Source organism: Gadus macrocephalus, chromosome 19 (assembly GCF_031168955.1).
Source record: "Gadus macrocephalus chromosome 19, ASM3116895v1".
In the NCBI taxonomy this organism is placed as follows: domain Eukaryota; kingdom Metazoa; phylum Chordata; class Actinopteri; order Gadiformes; family Gadidae; genus Gadus; species Gadus macrocephalus.
In genome coordinates, this window is record NC_082400.1 from 8365035 (window position 1) to 8383858 (window position 18824).

The 18824-nt window shown below is 45.5% G+C and overlaps 2 protein-coding genes and 1 long non-coding RNA gene across 10 annotated transcripts in view; 1 reads left to right on the top strand and 2 right to left on the bottom strand.

The window, feature by feature from the left end:
• Nucleotides 1-12189, bottom strand: part of nup214 (nucleoporin 214) — a 34157-nt gene extending 21968 nt beyond the window's left edge. For all 3 annotated transcript variants that reach the window (XM_060038460.1, XM_060038459.1, XM_060038461.1), the window contains exons 1-15: nucleotides 11990-12189; nucleotides 11218-11413; nucleotides 10776-10930; nucleotides 10114-10312; nucleotides 9799-9869; nucleotides 9617-9680; nucleotides 9344-9447; nucleotides 8309-8415; nucleotides 7292-7352; nucleotides 6894-7020; nucleotides 4303-4461; nucleotides 2938-3475; nucleotides 1396-1520; nucleotides 838-920; nucleotides 111-194 (exon numbers count right to left, since the gene is read on the bottom strand). In XM_060038460.1, the coding sequence (XP_059894443.1) occupies nucleotides 111-194; nucleotides 838-920; nucleotides 1396-1520; nucleotides 2938-3475; nucleotides 4303-4461; nucleotides 6894-7020; nucleotides 7292-7352; nucleotides 8309-8415; nucleotides 9344-9447; nucleotides 9617-9680; nucleotides 9799-9869; nucleotides 10114-10312; nucleotides 10776-10930; nucleotides 11218-11413; nucleotides 11990-12031 (2115 nt within the window). In that variant the 5' untranslated portion in view covers nucleotides 12032-12189. The remainder of the gene's footprint in view (nucleotides 1-110; nucleotides 195-837; nucleotides 921-1395; nucleotides 1521-2937; nucleotides 3476-4302; nucleotides 4462-6893; nucleotides 7021-7291; nucleotides 7353-8308; nucleotides 8416-9343; nucleotides 9448-9616; nucleotides 9681-9798; nucleotides 9870-10113; nucleotides 10313-10775; nucleotides 10931-11217; nucleotides 11414-11989) is intronic.
• LOC132447467 (uncharacterized) overlaps nucleotides 1-18824 on the top strand; it is a 453739-nt gene that overhangs the window by 174837 nt on the left and 260078 nt on the right. The gene's annotated exons all lie outside the window — the stretch shown is intronic.
• Nucleotides 13699-18824, bottom strand: part of LOC132447610 (nucleus accumbens-associated protein 2) — a 33168-nt gene continuing 28042 nt past the window's right edge. For all 6 annotated transcript variants that reach the window (XM_060038468.1, XM_060038466.1, XM_060038462.1 and 3 more), the window contains one exon: nucleotides 13699-18795. In XM_060038468.1, the coding sequence (XP_059894451.1) occupies nucleotides 18257-18795 (539 nt within the window). In that variant the 3' untranslated portion in view covers nucleotides 13699-18256. The remainder of the gene's footprint in view (nucleotides 18796-18824) is intronic.

Below are 18824 nucleotides of genomic sequence, written 5' to 3' on the forward strand. Positions count from 1 at the left end.
CATTCCTAAAGTAATGAAATCTTTGAATATTGATATACATCCCGTTATGCTCAGAGACACCGAACACTAATGAATCTCACTAATCTATTTCCCTGTGCACCAGTCCTTACCTCATCCAGTATGCCGGTCATGATGGGGTCAGTTCCCCTCTTCAGCTGTAACTGCTTCTCCAGGGACTTCACACCAAGAGACGCCTACAAGAGGACATTAACATTGATTCATTACAACTCATTCACTAATCCACCATTTTCAAATGCAAACAGTTTAAAAACAGCTTTGAATCTAGAACTGCGTCACAACAAGTTAGTAACTATGGAAATGTAAATGGTGCCAATGTTGACAAACTGATACCTAAAACTATGTTAAACTGCAAATAACTAATTGACGAACTAAAAAAATGGTGGACTACAAAAGTGTAGCAACATCTATAATATGCAAACATATTGCATTGTCAAAATAATCCTGATGCTACGAAATGGCAAAAGACAATCATGTTTCTATTTACCGCTTCATAATCCATGCTTCTATAGATAATATAAACTATTTTCCAATAGATGGTTTATTTGACCACAGAAACTATTGGTTACGATATGTTTCTCAAGAAGGTAACAGTGACCCCGTAACCCTGGTAAAAAAAACACGTTTCCATTGATGATAATCAAGGCATTTCCATGGTAACCTCAACCCTGTCTCTGAGGGGGTAATCCCTGTAGAAGTCCAGAGGAACACAATAATAATAATAATACATTTTATTTTTAATGCACTTTATAGTCAAGAATCTCAAAGGGCTTCAGAGCAAAAAAAAAAAAAGAAAAAAAACACCCTAACACAAGGTACCTGAGGAGTGATGGTCTGGACCGCTTGACTGGGCTTCTGGACCGCTGCAGGCGGGGCGTTGGTCTGGACCGGTCGCACCAGAGCTAACAGCAAGACAGCACCACGCGAGGTCAGCATCACAAACACAGCACAACTGGATGTACAGAATGCTGCCTCATGACAGGTCAAAATGTGAAAGCAGTTTTGGCACGCAGAAAGAAAGACGATGACAATCAGATCGTGTTATTTCACATCATGTTATTTCAATGCGACTGTCCCATAACTCAATCATCCAATTCTTTGTGGTTCATTTTAGAAATACACTAACAGGATGAAACCATTTTCCTTACATTCGCAATATACGCCAAACTGATTCTGATGGTTCATTGGTTTACAGAGAACACTGAATTTATTACGATCTATAACATTTTTCTATGTTTTCAATTTGTGTCTATGTTTTCAATTTGTGTGTGTGTGTGTGTGTGTGTGTGTGTGTGTGTGTGTGTGTGTGTGTGTGTGTGTGTGTGTGTGTGTGTGTGTGTGTGTGTGTGTGTGTGTGTGTGTGTGTGTGTATTGTACCTGGCATAACGGGGCCCTTGTTGGCTGACGGCGGAGCGGCAGGCTCAGCCGACGCTGGCTTCCCCAAGGCGGGAGTGAAGGAGAAGGCCTGTGAGGACGGCGTCGGGGTCTCCACCGCTGAGAACCTACAGAGTGGGTACAGGCAGGGAGAGCTGAGCACCAGCCAGGACCCTCAGACAGGAGGCTCCGCTGGCCCAACAACAGAGGAGGAGAGGGTACAAGCAGGCCTGAATCCTGGGACCCAGTCGATTAATTATCGTTACGCTGCCGGTTTTCCTGTACTGGGAATGAGGAAGGACTGGTTTCTGTGGTTTTTTAGGATGCATTATTTTGACGAACTGTGTGATGATAATTGTCTCAACAGTGGTACGTGTGCTGCTGGACAATTGCATAAACAAATCAATGAATTCAATCTTCAAAGCAAGAAAAGACTTGCAATACAATGTTTAAAAAAACCATTGTGCAGACAGTGCTTTTAGTTGGGTTACAACCGTCCCCATGGTGCACCATGTTGTTAATCGCGTGTCTCCATGGATGCGTCTGTCTGTGTTCATCCGGCCTCGTGCTGTCTGGCAGCACACAATAGCCAGAGACCACTTACACCGGGATAAAGAGAAGCGAATCAAGTGAGGGCTTGCTCTGTGTGTTTTCTATGCGGGCATAATGTGGGACCCAATGTCAGCTTACAATGGCTGTGTGGGTATTGAACCGTCACAGTTTTAGGAGTGAACATTATGGGTAAAAAGAAGCCCTGTGGGTTTTAGTCTAGCTCCTTCCCCGACGATGATGATCCATTCATCAGCCTTCAAATAGTCTTACTTAAGTGTTTGATTTACTGAATGTCTGAATGGGTTATATTCTTGCTTTTAAACTTTAAAAAAAGTAAAGTAGTTTGTGCCTTGGCTTTATCGCTCTTCTGATATTGGCGATTCATCGTGTTTGGGTGACTTAAGGCCTGGGTACAGAAATCAAATACCGGTACATGAAACTGTATAAAAAGAAAATACTTATTGTAGGGACATAAAAGGCCTCTAGAGTGTGCTAGAAAGATCCATAAAAGTTGTATATCCTGAACCTGTGTCTTAACAAAATCATTATATGAGGCGATCTTGTGAATATCTGGGGTGCTTGCTTTGGGTCTTTTGGGTCTTTTTTTGTTAATTAGTTGCATCACTTTCTAGTGTCAGTTGTATTGTACCAAAATGAATCACATGCCTTTTTTAGGACAACTTCACATTGGTTGCAGTTATGAACGACAACAATTGCTTTAAGGGAGAGGTAAGGGCTGAGGCACCCTGCCCAAAGACACCTACAGGTCGTCTGGGGACATTGGGGGGTCTGACCTAGTACCTCCAGGACATCAGGGGGGGGGATTGATCCCAGTCCCGTTCAGCTGGGATCCGAACACATTAACCACTCAACTGTCCTGCTCCTAACCCTCCATAAGCCTCCCTTGAGACTCGAACGGCCAAACTCACAAACCCAACACACCCCAAACCCAGGCTCCGCCCCCCCCCGGCCCCAAGCCCCGCCCCCCCTCACCTGTCGTTGAGGTTGAGCTTCACCACGGGCGTGGCCACCTCCGGGGGGTTGAAGACGGTGAGGGGGGAGGCGGCGGCGAGGCGCTGGGCGGACAGCGCCAGGCCCACGGGCGAGGCCTCCCCGGGGGGGGCGCCGGCCTTGGCGGAGGGGGTGCTGAAGGCGAACGCCGAGGGCGCCGCCGGGTGGCTGGAGGGGGGCTTGGAGGCGAAGGAGAAGGCCAGGGAGGCGGGGCCGGAGGAGGCGGAGCCGAAGGCGGCCGAGCTGCCCAGGGAGAAGGCGGGCGGGGTGGGGGTCATGGAGGGCGGGAGGCTGAAGGAGAAGCCGGACGGGGCGGCGGCGGCGGCGGGGGCCGCGGGCGGGACGGCGAAGGGAGCCGGAGCGGGGGAGGAGGCCGGGGGAGGGAGGGTGGGGGCGGCGGAGGAGATGGGGCGCAGGGCCGCGGGGAAGCCCCCCGGGGCGGAGGAGATCGGGGGTGGGAACCCGGCCGGGGCAGAGGAGAAGGGGGCGGGGGCTTTCACAGCTGGGGCGGGGGCAAAACCTGGGAACACAAATGATACAACACCTTCATATCTGTAATAATCATAGAGTTATGCTATTGATGCAAAAAATAAATAAAAATGTATGCACATCCAGGCACACACATCTGCAAGATTGGTTTTCAAATCAGGTTGAATATGTATCTTTTTATATACTATTAATTACAACAAGTTGATATTGTTTTACTAGGCTGGACAATAAGATAACTCATGATGGCCCCTGCCTACCCGACGGCGTACACTCACACCCACAGGGACATCGTCAACGTCATTAAGTGGTGTTTAGTCTGGAATGCAGCAGTCCTACTATGTTATAGCAGAGCTTCTCTGGGGGGGGGGGGGGGGGGGGGGGGGGGCATAGAGCCTTGGCCGGAAACCAGAAACACAAAGAGGCGGAGCTACTCCTCGTTTCATCTATCGTTAAGACGATATCCTACCAAAGAAAACTAATTTGCGCGAGTGGATGAGGCTCTCAGAAGGGGAACTTAATAAGTGTATTCCTGAAGTGGTCTAGACTGTGTTTATTTAAAACATTTACAGACACTTCTCCAAGAACAGCAGACAGGATGTGCTAGCTTGTCTCCCGCCCAACGTTTAGCGAGCGCTGCCCGAGGTCGTGTCCGCTGTTAGCCAATTAGGCGCTCACAGCGAACACGATTGGTGGAAAACAAATACAAAGCGAAGCGGGAAACAGTGAGAACTCTGCTCACACAGCTCTGAGATGAATCTGCATTCAGACTTTAGCTTATAAAACCAAAGTCTGTTTCGGGGGAATACTTCTCTAGTACCACTGGGCCTGGGGGGGGGGGGGGGGGTGCTCCGCCAGTACCTGCTAGTGGGGGCCTCTCCCCCTCCAGTGGCAGGGCGGTGGGGGGGGCCACCATCTGCTTGGCGCCTGGGTTGAGGTTAAGCAGGGAGAAGGGGCAGAGGACTCCGTCGGTGGAGAGCAGCAGCATGATGGGTGCCGGGGGCAGCTTCTTTTCATCCGCTGGAAGAAGAAGTAAAAAAAGACACACACACACACACACACACACACACACACACACACACACACACACACACACACACACACACACACACACACACACACACACACACACACACACACACTTAGAAGGGAGTGGTTGGAGCCCGTACAAACAAACAAATCTGCATCTAATGGAAGATGCAAATAAAGATCAGAGGGAGAGGACAAGACGCCCGGAGGCGCATTGCGCTGGCATCGAGAGATGAGACGTCACGCACACATGCAGCGTTTAATCACGAACGGCCCGGCCAATGTAGCCCTCCTTCACTGAATTGCATTAGGAACAGTTCATGCGTGATTTACATCATGTACGTACGACTCCGTGCTTTTGTGACATTGTTCAGTGCGTTTTGAGAAGACAGTTCTGATGTCGGGTTCTTAGGCACGCCCTGGTTGTCTGGGACATTTGAACAGATCCTGTCTGCCTCCCTCAGAGCATTGGGTTTCTTTGCACTGTGTGTGTGTGTGTGTGTGTGTGTGTGTGTGTGTGTGTGTGTGTGTGTGTGTGTGTGTGTGTGTGTGTGTGTGTGTGTGTGTGTGTGTGTGTGTGTGTGTGTGTGTGTGTGTGTGTGTGTGTGTGTGGATCTATAAGCTGTGCAGCGCACACACACACACTAATATAAAAAAATATATATAACAAAAACACCCCCAAGTATGTAAGTATTGTGTTTCAGACAACAGTGATGATTGAATGGCGAGAGAGAAAAGAAAGAAGAAAAAAATATATAAGATTGGCGAGTGCGAGAGTATGAAAGTGAAAAACTAAAAAAACGGAGTGAGGGAATGAGCGAAAACAACAGGAGCCGGAGACGGGCGAGAGAGATACAGAGAGAGTTAGCTCTAACCCTCATCAGGATTCCACTGCGTGAACGTCTCGGCTTTTGTTGTGCTCCTTCGGCGTGTCTGGGCCATTTTAATGAGCTCTCTTTTTTGCTGCGTAAACAACAACTATCTCGTTTCACTCCCTCCAACCAGCCGCGGCTGCCTTCTCGATAGAGATTTGATCAGGCAACAATCACGTCAAAGTGTTGCTCAAATTGCGGGTACTTAAGTGGAACGGTCTGTAAGGGGGGGGGGGGGGGGGGCTGGAGGGTGGGGAAGGCAGATAAGACCAGACTAGACCAGACTAGACACAGAGGCCGTACAGGCCGTACGTGTGGCTGTCTGCCGCCAGTCGGAGGCCGATGAAAAGGAAGAAGAAAGGAGAGGGAGGGGGCGCTTATCGCTATTCTTCGCACAGCGTGTCGAACGGAGGAGCACTGCAGCGGAAGCAATGCAGACAAAGTCACGGGGAATCGTCTACATCGCCTCCGTGTGTAGGGGATGTTTCGGGGATGGTGGTGTGGAGGGCGACGGCTAAAGGAATGTAGATGGGAGGAGAGGAGCTACGGAGCTCTAAACCAAGCGAAACTGCGCAGAACCAATCGCCTTCAAAAGTGAGGCGACATCCATGACGTGTATGCATGGTGCATTGTCAGACCACTTTGGTTCCCGGGGGGGGGGGGGGGGGGGGGGGGGCGTGGAGGTGGATAACAGAATCGGACGGCGACCAATACCGACGAGCGTCGTCATGACAACGCCATCGATCAATACCTTGGAGGCAGAGTTGAAATTCGGGTGTTGTTATTTTACCTTTAGAAACATTGTCACCTTTAGCAGCGCCATGTCTAGCCTGGTTACATCAGCCTCAGAGGAGACGGGCTATAGAGTGAATGTAGCCTAGCAACCACATCTGTGTGTGTGTGTGTAAGTCGGAGACAAGAAATTAGCAGCACGCCCACACCGAGGTCTGTCAAAATTCTGGCAATTTTCAAGGTTGCACAATAGAATTATCAGACAGTGCACCACACACACACACACACACACACACACACACACACACACACAGTCGATTTTCTTTGGAATTGTTCAGTGAGTCTGGCAGTTAACCGTGTTTGTTTGTTCCTCAGACGTTCCTTTTTTAATATTTGATCTGAAACTGTAAAGTGCTATTGTGATGAACTAATTAAGTGTCACTCAAAAAAAGTTCTGCACCATATTGCAAGCATAGGATTTCAGTTTTTCTCTTTCATATTTTGAACAACTCAAAGCACTGAATCCCCCCCCCCCCCCATCCCTTTCCTACACACTGTGGAAGTGTGTAGGAAAGGGAGAGGGACTGGACAGAAGAGCCCCAACAAACAACAAATCTGCATCTAATGGAAGATGCAAATAAGGTGCATTTTATTTTGCTCTTTCAACTCAACTAAATGCTTGCGCCCCCCATCCACCCAGAAGCACATGGGGTGACGGCAGGCCCAATATGTTGGGCAGACTGGCCGCTTCCCACAGGCTGTGGGAGTGTGTCGTGGAGGGGGAGGAGGAGGAGGAGGAGGAGGAGGAGGGGGACGTACTTATGTATATCTCCTGCTGGCTGGTGTAGTCCACCACCAGGCCCATGGGCAGGGTGTCGTCGCTGTGCTGGGAGACGGGCAACTCGGCGCGGCTGGCGTCCTCCAGAATCCACAGCTCCCACTGGTTCTGAAGGGTTACGAAAGAGGCTTATTAGATAGTTAAGACAGTACTGTTCTACTGCAGGGCGTAACTTAAATATCTGGCGTTGAGAGTCCTTCAATGATAAAAGACACGCCCATCTAACGGCCCATCTAACATGTGGTCACATCTTCGACGTGTATTGCTATAAGTGTAGCTACAACTCGAGCCACTAGAGGCTGCTAGTGAGACAATGCACCATCGTGGTGGTGGTTATTGATTTGGGTGCAGGATACGGAGGATCCCCTGGACGACTTACCTTATCCTTCGCGATGACGCTGACTTCAATGGAAGCTGCCGATGTGGCAAAGACGACGTCCCTGGAGGAAACAATAAAAACATTGGAGCAAAGAGAGTGGGCAGGGTGTTGTAGCCGAGTTGCCAGGGGGGGGGTTTGACTCTCAGCCAACAGGGACTGCGATCAATCCGGCATTTCTGCAGTGAATCACCACGTGTCCCAGAGGAGGAGGCCCGGTTCCTGCCCTGCTCCTAAATTACATGGATCTAAAAACGAACTGCAAGTCAGCACCTTAGCCAGCAAAGCGGCTACGGTGTTCCGCTGCCGACCAGAGGTGACTGGGTTTGATTCCCCGTTGTTCCCCAGCCTAGGAGGTTTAGGCTGGGAAAGGTTACCTGGTCGGTCCTTGAGCAAGATGTCCCAACACCTTATGGCCCTTAAGCACACATCTGAATTCACTGACATTCACTTTTATTAAAAGGACAACCCGATCTGATAATAAACAGTGCAGTGTGGATCGCCTCTTTGGAGGGACTCAAGTTGCGTTTGCAACAAAAGCGAAGCAAATATTCTATTCTTGTGGCTCGGGAGAGGTTGCTAGCCTGAACCACAAACTTTTCGGTTCAGCGTGACTGATTCAGCATCATAAATGGTAAATGGTCAATGGACTGCATTTATATACCGCTTTTACCAATATTTACAATATTGCCTGACATGCACACATCCAGACACCGACGGCGGAGTCAACTATGCAAGGCGACAGCCAGCTCGTCGGGAGCAGTTAGTGTGAGGTGTCTTGCTCAGTGACACCTCGACACAGCCGGGATCGAACTAGCAACCTTGCCGTTACCAGCCAACCCGCTCTACCTCCTGAGAAACTGCCGCCCCCCCTGCCATCCGCATCAAGGGAAATTCACACGGCATTCAAGCTAGAGACTTGAATCAAGAGTTTGCATTGACTTTGTATGCATTCACGCCAGGCTTTCGCTTATTGGTTTGAACGCATGGTCAAGCCTCTGGTGTCGGTGGGTTGCCTACCAGTCTTCGATCTGGCTCAAGAAGTAGTGGTGCTGTCGATCGATGCAGGTGCCGTACACGGGGTCGTTGAAGTTCAGATACCTGGTCTCTATCTTCTCATCCTTTTTCTGCCACAGACACATAGATGGAGGTGTGAGTTCATTAATAATACATTTCCCTCACCGCAGCCATCCTTTCTTTAGTTAGGTAATTATGTGAGATGTAAATTATGCAGTGAAGACATACGTATCTTATATTTATATGCTACAATATTTAGCCACAGACAAGTAATCGCTTATATTTACAAGTAATGTTTTTTTCTGAAAAGGCTGGTGCTACTTGGTTGTATTGTAACCTTGCAGTAGGGTAACCTAACTGCTGGTGTGACCTGGTAGTAGTGTAGCCTAGCTGCTGAGGTAAGCTGGTAGTATTGTTGCCTAGACGCTACCGTCGCCCTTCTGCTGGTGTAGCCTTGCAGTTTTGTAGCCTAGCCGGCTAGGGTGACTGCTAGGGTAGCCTAGCTGCTGGTGTAACATGGTAGTAGTGTAGCCTAGCTGCTGGTGTAACCGGATAGTAGTGTAGCCTAGCTACTGGTGTTACAGGGTAGTAGGGTAGCCTAGCTACTGGTGTTACAGGGTAGTAGGGTAGCCTAGCTACTGGTGTTACATGGTAGTAGTGTAGCCCAGCTACTGGTGTTACATGGTAGTAGTGTAGCCTAGCTACTGGTGTTACATGGTAGTAGAGTAGCCTAGCTACTGGTGTAGCCTGGTAGTAGTGTAGCCTAGCTGCTGGTTTAACCTGGTAGTAGTGTAGCCTAGCTGCTGGTGTAGCCTGGTAGTAGTGTAGCCTAGCTACTGGTGTAGCCTGGTAGTAGTGTGGCCTAGCTACTGGTGTAGCCTGGTAGTAGTGTGGCCTAGCTACTGGTGTAGCCTGGTAGTAGTGTAGCCTAGCTACTGGTGTAACCTGGTAGTAGTGTGGCCTAGCTGCTGGAGGAGCCTTGCTGCTGGTGTAGACTAGCTGCTGGTTTAGCCAGGCTGCAGGGGTGTGTGTACTCACTGGCAGGGTGATGACCACCAGGTCTGGGGGAGTCTCCACGGAGCCGTCAGCAGCGGCATAAACCACAGCAAACACAAACGTCCTCAGCCACAGCACGTCCAGAACTGGGGGGAAATAACAAAAAAAACAAGTTCACACAAAATGACATATACTTATTTGCTTTTTAGTTATAAAAAAACGTGAGTTAAAAATTAAACATAACTAAATAGTTATTATACTATGGTCAAAAAGGTATACAAATAATTTGTCCATTGGTGCGGTTGCGGTTCCTACCTTTCACAGGGTTGTCGGAGGAGTAGAAGTTTGGACATGGGACTACTTTCTTTTCTAAGAGTGCCTGTTTAATAAATACAGAATATTCATATATAGTGAGTCAAGTGCTTTTTTTTTTATAGGGTTAGGCGTGACATTTGAGGGGCGCAAGTGCCTACTCACACATAATGAAATTAACTTACTGGGGTGTACTGACTGACAGTAGCGTTCATTTTCCCAACTGCAACCTGTTTCCCTTTCGGACTCCAGCAGACTGAAGTGAAAAAGTTGAAGAGAGACAAAATATAATGATACAGTTTGAACACTAATGTGAATAATTCAATTACAGATTTTCTTTATTTAGGAGATACGCTCGCAGTCAACTGGAGCAGATATACTCAAAAAGCATTTCATTCACCCACAGCTGGCAGACGCCAAAAGCACTTCTAACCAATCACACTCAAAGTACAGCTCTTGAACCTTACTGACAGCGCCTTCAATGAAAGCCTATAACTTACTGCATGTGATGCCGTTGTCAGCCGGTAGCTGGGCCTGCATGGTCACACGGTCGGTCACATCCAGGACCATCATGCTGCCGTCGGACAGACAGACTGCCACCATGGACCCCAGGACTGGGTTCCACTTCAGGTCCTGCACCAAGGTGCCCGGGGTCACCGCAGGCTGCAGAGACGCAAAGGGCAGCTTCTGTTGTCTCCCCTGCAGTGGAAAAATAAAGGAAAAAATGGTAAATGGGGATGAAATTAAAGCATGGATATCAATCATTACACTTGGATGCATTATATTTACTCTTATGGCGTGTTAACCTGAGATTTAATTATTTTAATTCATATTTATTGATAAATATGGATATGAAAACTTTGGATGGTTGTTTAAGTGTGTGTGAATCTGGTAACATTGAATACGAAAAATAAAAATAAAGAAATATTGAATCCCGTGTCCTTGAAGTAAAATATAAAAGGCACACAGAAAATACGAAAAAACATACAGTGATATAAAATTGTCCTTGTTGTAGTTGTTGACATTTTCATTCATGACATAGCCTTGCCAAAACCTGACTGACATCCCAAAGTTGATCAAGATGGAGATGTTTTACCCTTTCAAAAAATATATTCAATTAGAAAATGATATCAAAATAAAAAAATTATACATGACCCATCACCTGTTTCATTAAGGTGCGGACGTCATAGAAGGTGATGGACAGTGCCGCCTCGGCAGACAGACCACAGACAGACAGGGTGAGCTCATCACTGCTGAGGGCCACGTTATGAAGAGGATGCTCCAAGCACACCTCCACCAGGGCTGGGGTGACGTCAACTGAATAGAAATAGAGGAGGAGAGATGGTTATAAGAATGGAGGAGGAGGAGGTGAAGGATTGGTGAGGGCCTGGATCGTATCTAAGGGGTTTAGGTTGTTTGACTCCCGACCCAAAGATTCTGCAGTGCAAACCCCAATGTATGCAGTCTATCCCGACAGCTATCCTTAGGCAAGATACCCAAACTGTACCACTACAATGTTTCTGAAGAATAAAAACAATCCATGTTTGGTAAAAGTGTCTATCTATTTTAACAGCAGAGGGATTATTTGTGTACGTCAATCTTACTTTTGTCATTAGCATTTCCAACCACTTTATCCACAGAAAGGATTTCCTGTGTCACATATACTTTCACTGTCCTGCCCAGTCCAACAAATATCAATCCAAATTTGTTTGACACGGCCAGCAGATTGGATCGGTCTTTGGGCAAATCTGGAGGAGAGTCAAAAACTCGAATCTTTTTCAACTGGTGAAACTGGAAATCCTAAAATGAAAGAAAGAAATGTTAGAAATGCACTGTACTCACTGTATAATACTACTTCAGATAACCCATTAGTCTGAATGTCAAGTACAGGGATTTGCTCCACTTAATGTCATCATTATCTTTTTCTTATAGGATGATTTAATGCCTGCAGTATATGGCTCAAACTACTAAATCACCAGGTGATCACACGTTTAAGAAATAGCTAGTCCGGTGAAAGACGAGGAAACATGTGTTTCTAGTCCCTGAATAAAATTAACACTTTTTGAACACCGCCCATCTAGGCTGATTCCTTATACATGTAAACAACAGACTGGACATCCAGTGCATGCAAATGGCCGAAAATCCATGCATCCCAATGGTGTCGTTTAAGTCTCTGAAGACCAGACGCCATGAAGAGGTGACTGTCAGAGAGGGATCAATGCCGTGCTTGTCATCGATTTAAGATACGTCAAGACGTGTCTTGTATAACTGAAGTGTTGCACTGCAATCGCTTGCTACGGATATGGTTTGGCAGACTAACACAACACCAGCTAAGGCTAGCTTCGACTCACTTTTAGCGACACCCGTTTGTCTTACCTTAATTTCCCGCTCGGGAGGAGAATCGGTATCGTCGCTCATTGTGAAAAGTGTACACAGTTCAGTCGCAGTTTCGTTTATGCTTAAAGACTTTGTAAGGAAAAACGCAGTTTTTAGTAAACTGCGTTGAGATAGCGAAACAACATGCCGCGCTGCGCGGTATGATAGGACGTCACTCGACGCAGGGCGAACAATCAAACTCAGAGCAGTGGATACTCGGAGAGAACTCAGATCATTGAGTGCATGGATTGGAATAAATGCGCGATGTAGCGCAACAATCGCCCGTTGCTTATAAGAAATCAATCAATAATTGATGAGTGTTTGTTATTATATATTGTTCATACAAAGATTCATATAAGTATAATTTTCGAGAAGACGTACGCGTAATGCAACAGCAAAAGACGGAGAGATAGGCGGCATGCTGAAGGACTTTTATTAAAAAGCAGCTGTTTTACTCGTTGCATTTCAATGAAAAAAAGTGACTAATCTATCAACAACTGAAAATGATTATGAACATATTGGAACGACTATTCTTGTGCAACATGAACCCCGGTAACTTGGCTGTTGTATACCGTTGTTTCAGTCAGGACATGTGTTGACATTAGGATTTTATTGGTTTAGATAATAATTAGAAAGCAGTCTCTCAACATGTTTCCAACCGGGAAATGTATCATTTTCATTCGGTCCAAAGCCCTTTCAACAAACTTCATGATCACATGGAATCCGTTTTAACACGTGGACTGGTTCATATGAGGGTCAGCTCTGGCACATGTAAAAAAAAACAGCATACAAACATGGTTTATGCCAATGTCGGGACACTTCTTATTCATGAAGCACCAACTAATCCACCGCTTGTTGCACCAGTGAAATCTAATTCAATAAAAATAGCTAGTAGCTAATTGAGTGAATACCAGAAGCGAGCTGGATATAATGACAAGGCAGTTTAGCAGGAGCTCAGCTATTCATGACAGATCCCCCTCAGTGCACGTTGAGGCGCACGTCGCTGCTCTGATTGTCGGCGCTTTGAGCAGATGGCTTTAAAGGTTCATCCTCGTCTCTGCCTGACGTTGAGGCTTGCACGCATTTTAATTTCCACATTTTAAAGTGCTGACGTGTTATTTTCAAACATGAAATCAATTTTTATTAAGAAAAATAAGCATTTATAGCTGTATTATGGTTTATGGGTTTAGGATTTAGGGTTAAAACGTAATTACTCGTTCATTGTTGAACTCGTTCATTGTTGAATGAATATTTTAAAATTTCTAACTTCACTATTTGTACTAATTATTTCTGCTTTGTTTTACATTCGCTTTCTATAGTATGCTTATATTTGCCTACTGATCTTTTTTTATATCTTACGTGTATGCATGGACAGTGCTGCAAGTACTCAAAGTCAAAGTCAAATCCCTTGTATGTGTGAAAATACAAGGCTGTGTAGGACTAAAATACAAGGCTACAACCCCATCAAGGCGCAACGGTTGTGTGCTTTGGTAGCAAGTTGAGCTAATAATGTAAAGCCTAATAAGACTTATTACCTGAACCCAGATACCTTATCCTCCCCTGATCACAGATGTGTAATGTTTTTTGTAAAAAACAAAAGAGCAACAAGGTTCTTCTTCTAAATTGCATGCAGACTCCTTTTTCTTCATGGAACTTTTAGTTTTCATCAAATGAGCGAAATGCAGTAAGACAGGTGAATACAAACGCTGTACAGTTGCATACTGTATTTATATCCTTTAAGGTTAGCTATGACATTCTTTCAGAATTGTCCTCTTTACAAACAGTTCAATTTGTACTGTACAACACACAGGTCAAAAAAGCAAAGCGGAAGAGAGTGAAGTTGAATGAAACAAGAAATTATTTAAAACAGCCTGGATCAGACCACGTTTAAGACGATACAAAGCCGCATAGTCTCTGAAAAAGGCAATGGACATGATTGAACGGGTACAAATGTCTGCATATATCTTTAACAAAAGGAAACAAAGAATTGGACATACCGCTGTTTAAACATTGGTCGGCCCACACCATCCACATTCCATGCTAGTTGATGATGAACATTTCACCTTGACAAACTTTGTTTCAAAAATTCTGAAGTTTATAAGAGTGCATAATTTCAAGGACATCAAATTGATGAGTTATTTTGGGATATAATTTTTGCTGAAGCAGAGGATAATACTCAAAACTTTCAAGCTGGAAACATGGTTATGACGAACAGAAAATCAAGAGAACCTCGGAATTCCTAACTGTTAATTAACATTTAACTGGAGATAATACAACTGGAGATAATCTTGTTAATGTCTGGACACAAATCATGTCAACATTTGCATTTTAAGGCACTAATCCACCCTCCCATGTATAACACTCTGGTTAGAAAAATCTAATGTTCAGATCAATCCATGACTAACATTTAATTTGCAATCTTCATGTAAAGTCAAATTCCTTCTAGATTAAATTGTAGCTTCACCAAATGATGTATAGGATTTGGTATATTCAAATGATTTATGATAAGATAAACCCATTGATTGTCATTCGTGATCCTTAATGTGTTTAACCATTTATGGGAAATCTAACTTTTCAATGAAATCCATATATAAATTGCTATGTAATTTGCCGAAGAAAAATCAGCAAACTGATATTTGTGTATTTCAAAGTGCATTAGGCTACAGGCCTATCAAATTTATGTTATCGAAACAAATACTAGGCTACCTAATATCAATTAAGAAATAAATTAATTCTACTGTAATTTGAAAGGTGGAAATTGGAATTTAAAATTCTGTTAGCCTTTTGTTTTGAGATTTTTAATTATTCTAATATTTCCCTAAATCATGGTTTGTAGCGTTCTCTTAAGCTATATCTTATATGTACAGACTTGTCACTTTAACACAGCCTAAAAAGCAGAGGGAAACTAAAAAAAAACAAAGTAAGTGATTAAAAGAATATTTGTTGGAATTTAGAGATAATGGGTTGAGCCTCAACCTAGTGTGACTTAATTATTTTTTTAAATCGTAACATTACTTTCCATCTTTTTGGAAGACCTATTCAAAGCCAACATTGTTAAAAAAAGAGGAAAACATCCTTAGTTTATATCAACATTCATCCTCTCACGGTCAAATTGTTAACCTTACAGGCCATTTTGCTGTGTCGCCAAATTTTAATTAAAGTTTCGTATTTTACCAATTGGATAAAAGGCTTGGACCCACATCCAATACAGTGCTACAGTTTACATTCATCCATAATTACCACATTCTCGTCCAGCCTTGTTTTCTATGGCAGATCACATTTTTTTAAAAAATAAAATAAAATACTGTAAACCTTTTTTGATACCTAGTGCAATTTTACCCTGTCCACCTTGTGCAGGGCAATTTTAAAGCTTCCCCACACCAAAGACATGAACGTTTACAAAAAAAAACAGAATAGCTGGCCCATTCATTTTAAATGATGAGCCGTAGAAGCGTTAGCATACAGTTCAAATTTACAGTGGGCACACATTTTTTTGCCTAGCAATTAGCAAAGTCTTGTTAATATTCAACGTTTTCAGCAAAAAGCCATTTGACTTAACTTCAGCTGTATGACATTTAACTTCAAAGACAACAAATACGTGTATTTCCGACATTTTAACAACGATCGCTTAGATTTTCAAAAATGCTGGTGACTTAAATGAGTTACCACTTAATATTGGCGGACAATCAAATTGATGGTCTGAAGCTTTGACTATGGTCCCTGTTCACCTAGTCCCCGCCTGGTTCTAAACGCTAGCTTGGTTAGCGTTAAGGACCAAGGAGGAGCCAAGATGGCTGCCAGGCGATTAAGGCCCATTGATCGTAGGAGGCGTTGCAACAGTGTTTAAATATCTCTGCTTATACCCAATAAGCATTGGCTGACGAGATTACATCCTTAAGTGTGGCACAAAGCGTGAAAAAACAAAAAATAGAAGTGACAAAAAAAAACATTTCCAAGTCCTTATTCAACATATTCCTCTAAAAGAAACTACAAATGTGACCAATCTGCCAGTTGTAAAATTCACAAGGGAGACGAAGGGAGGGCAATTTCAGTCGATTCTTTAGTACGGTCACATAAAAAAACTACCACAAACAAACAAAGGTCTCCCATATTTCAACTCTTCTTTTTAAGTGCAAATGCAACAAGCCAGCAGAAATCGCTCTAATTAGTTTCATTCAATAATTTACAAAAAACAAGAAAAGAAAAGTTGGGGAGGAGGAGGAGGAGGATGAAAGCTGGACTACAAAGTCTTAGTGTCTCTCGAATCAACCTCATCGTCATCGTCTTCGTCACGGTGAACCACGCTCATCTCTGGCTTGGGCGCATCCTGTACCGTATTGCACTAGTGTTCACCACAACGTAGCGTAGTGTGCTTCCTCATCATCATCATCATCATCATCATCATCTTCATCATTATCACTCAAGCTCCTCTCCCCCCTCCTACCCCATTGTTCGGTGCCAATGTCAATCTACATGCTGATAATCCCGACGTAACTTATCTTGAGGGCAGCAGCTGGTCTGGATGTGGATGCGGTCATTGTTGGTGGCACCATTGTTTGCACCATTGCTTGCACTTTTGTTATTGTTGTTGTCATCGCCGTCATTGTTATTTATTTTTTTTACTTTATAATACGCTGAATTCATTCTCAGTATTACGACGCATGCAAGCTCTGTAAGTGCCTGTTGTCGCTCAGGTGTTCATGACACCGTCCCTTGGGGCTTGTATATACTGTGTGTATATTAGGGGGAAGAAAATGGTGCTTAGACAGTTGCACTGCAAGGCTGTGTGTTTGTGGGTGTGGGTGTGTGAAGGAGAGCTTGAGAGACAGAGAGAAAGTGAGAGTACCAGAGCGAGCAAAGAGAGAGAGAGAGAGAGAGAGAGAGAGAGAGAGAGAGAGAGAGAGAGAGAGAGAGAGAGAGAGAGAGAGAGAGAGAGAGAGAGAGAGAGAGAGAGCTAGCAAGCAAGAGGGTAAGACACAGCGAGACAGGGAAAGAAGGAGGACAAAGGGAGTGAGGTGAGACAGGGTAAGAAAGACAGAATGAGAAAGAGACATGGAGTGACAGTCGGGAAAGTGGGCATGTGTACATGTGCGTGTCCTTATCCTAGTCCTAGTAGACACAGGCATCACATTGACAATCTGATCTAACATGTCATGGGCGACTGGCCATGGACAAACGACCCCTTCATGCGATTACCCTTCTCTGGCTTGAATTGGGCATTTACAGGCCCCTTATCCTTAAGCAACCATTCTTCATACATCATAAAACAAATCACATGCTGCTATTTTAGGGTGCACATTGGAATCCTCTGTTCGTCTGCAAAGTCACTTTGATTTCCTGGTGGTCAACTATGTCCCCAGAAGAACTTGAAATTAGTAATTCTTTGGACAGGCCATCCATGTGGTCTCAATGAACACCCTTATCCAACGTGTAACTGCTTATCGCCAAGCCCACTGACGTTTTATGCATCGCAGGCCAAACAATCCTAGTTAAACCAGGAAAAACTAAAAAGTCAAAAGTATGCTCGAAATGACATATCTCACTGACGTTAAGTAATCAATGAATTGTAAATTCGAAGAAGGACGTTTGTTGAATCCTGGCTTTCTTTTGAATGCACAGGAATAATGGGTAACACTTTGTTCTATTCGTTTCCATTCCGCCAAGGTTGCTTAGGCGGTTTTACAAATACTTTATCTGGGAACCGGATGCATCCATATAAATACTCATATTGTGGCATTGCCATGTGGCATCCCTTTAGACAAATAATGACATCTCTCTGAATAGGTCTGGGTGACTATAAAGAGTTTATCAATGTCATGCCTGTATCTATTTGGCTTGTGTAAGTGTGTGTGCTTAAGAACCCATGTATGTGTGTGCATGCATGAGTAACAAAGTGCTGCATTGTTAGATCTACAAGCATCGATTTTCTTTGTGTGTGTGTGTGTGTGTGTGTGTGTCTGTGTTTGTGTTTGTGTGCTGATAAGTTCTCTCAGCGGGCGGCATATAAAGCAACGTGATGAGCGATAGGGAGGGAGATATCGCAAGAGCAGAGATGGGGAGAGGAGAGCAGACTAGAGGAGGGGAGAGAACAGTAAAAGGGAGGAGAGGAGAGTGAGCAGAGAGGAGAAGGGAGGAGAGGAGAAGGGAAGAGAGGAGAGGGAGCAGAGAGGAGAAGGGAGGAGAGGAGACGGGGGCAGAGAGGAGGAGAGAAAAGAGGAGAGGGAGAGAAGAGGAGAGAAAAGGAAGAGGCCTCCTATTGGGCGACATTCACTGTCCGTTCAACCTAAGGTCCTCCCCGAACTCTTCCCTTTCCTGTCCAGGGGGGGAGTCCCCCTGCCCCCCTGGCGCCAGTGACACGTGATGATCCATGCCCTCCTCCAGCCCCGCCTCCCCCTCCTCCTCCTCCTCTAGCTCCTCCCCCGCTCCTCCTCCTCCATTCTCCACCCCTTCGTCTGCCTCCATGGGCCTGGCCGGGCTGCCCTCGCCCAGCAGCGGCTGAGTCCTGAGCGGCTCCTTGCGGTCGGGGAACAGCCTGTGCTCCATGCCCTTGAAGTCGCCCTCGAAGGGGAGGCCGACGGAGGCGGCGGTGGCGGCGGGGGCCGGGGCTCCCAGGCCCACCAGGCCCAGGCCCACCACGGCCCCCATGCCCCCCAGGCCGGCCCGGTACACCTCCATGCCGTCGGGGAGCATGGACTTGATCTTGGGCAGCCAGCGCTTGCGGACGCGCCGGGCGTTGGTGCACATGTCGGCCGCGATCACGTTCATCTCGCTCTCCTTGAAGTTGGGGTTGAAGTTCTGGCAGTACACTGGGCGGGAGGAGAGAGGGAGGGAGAGA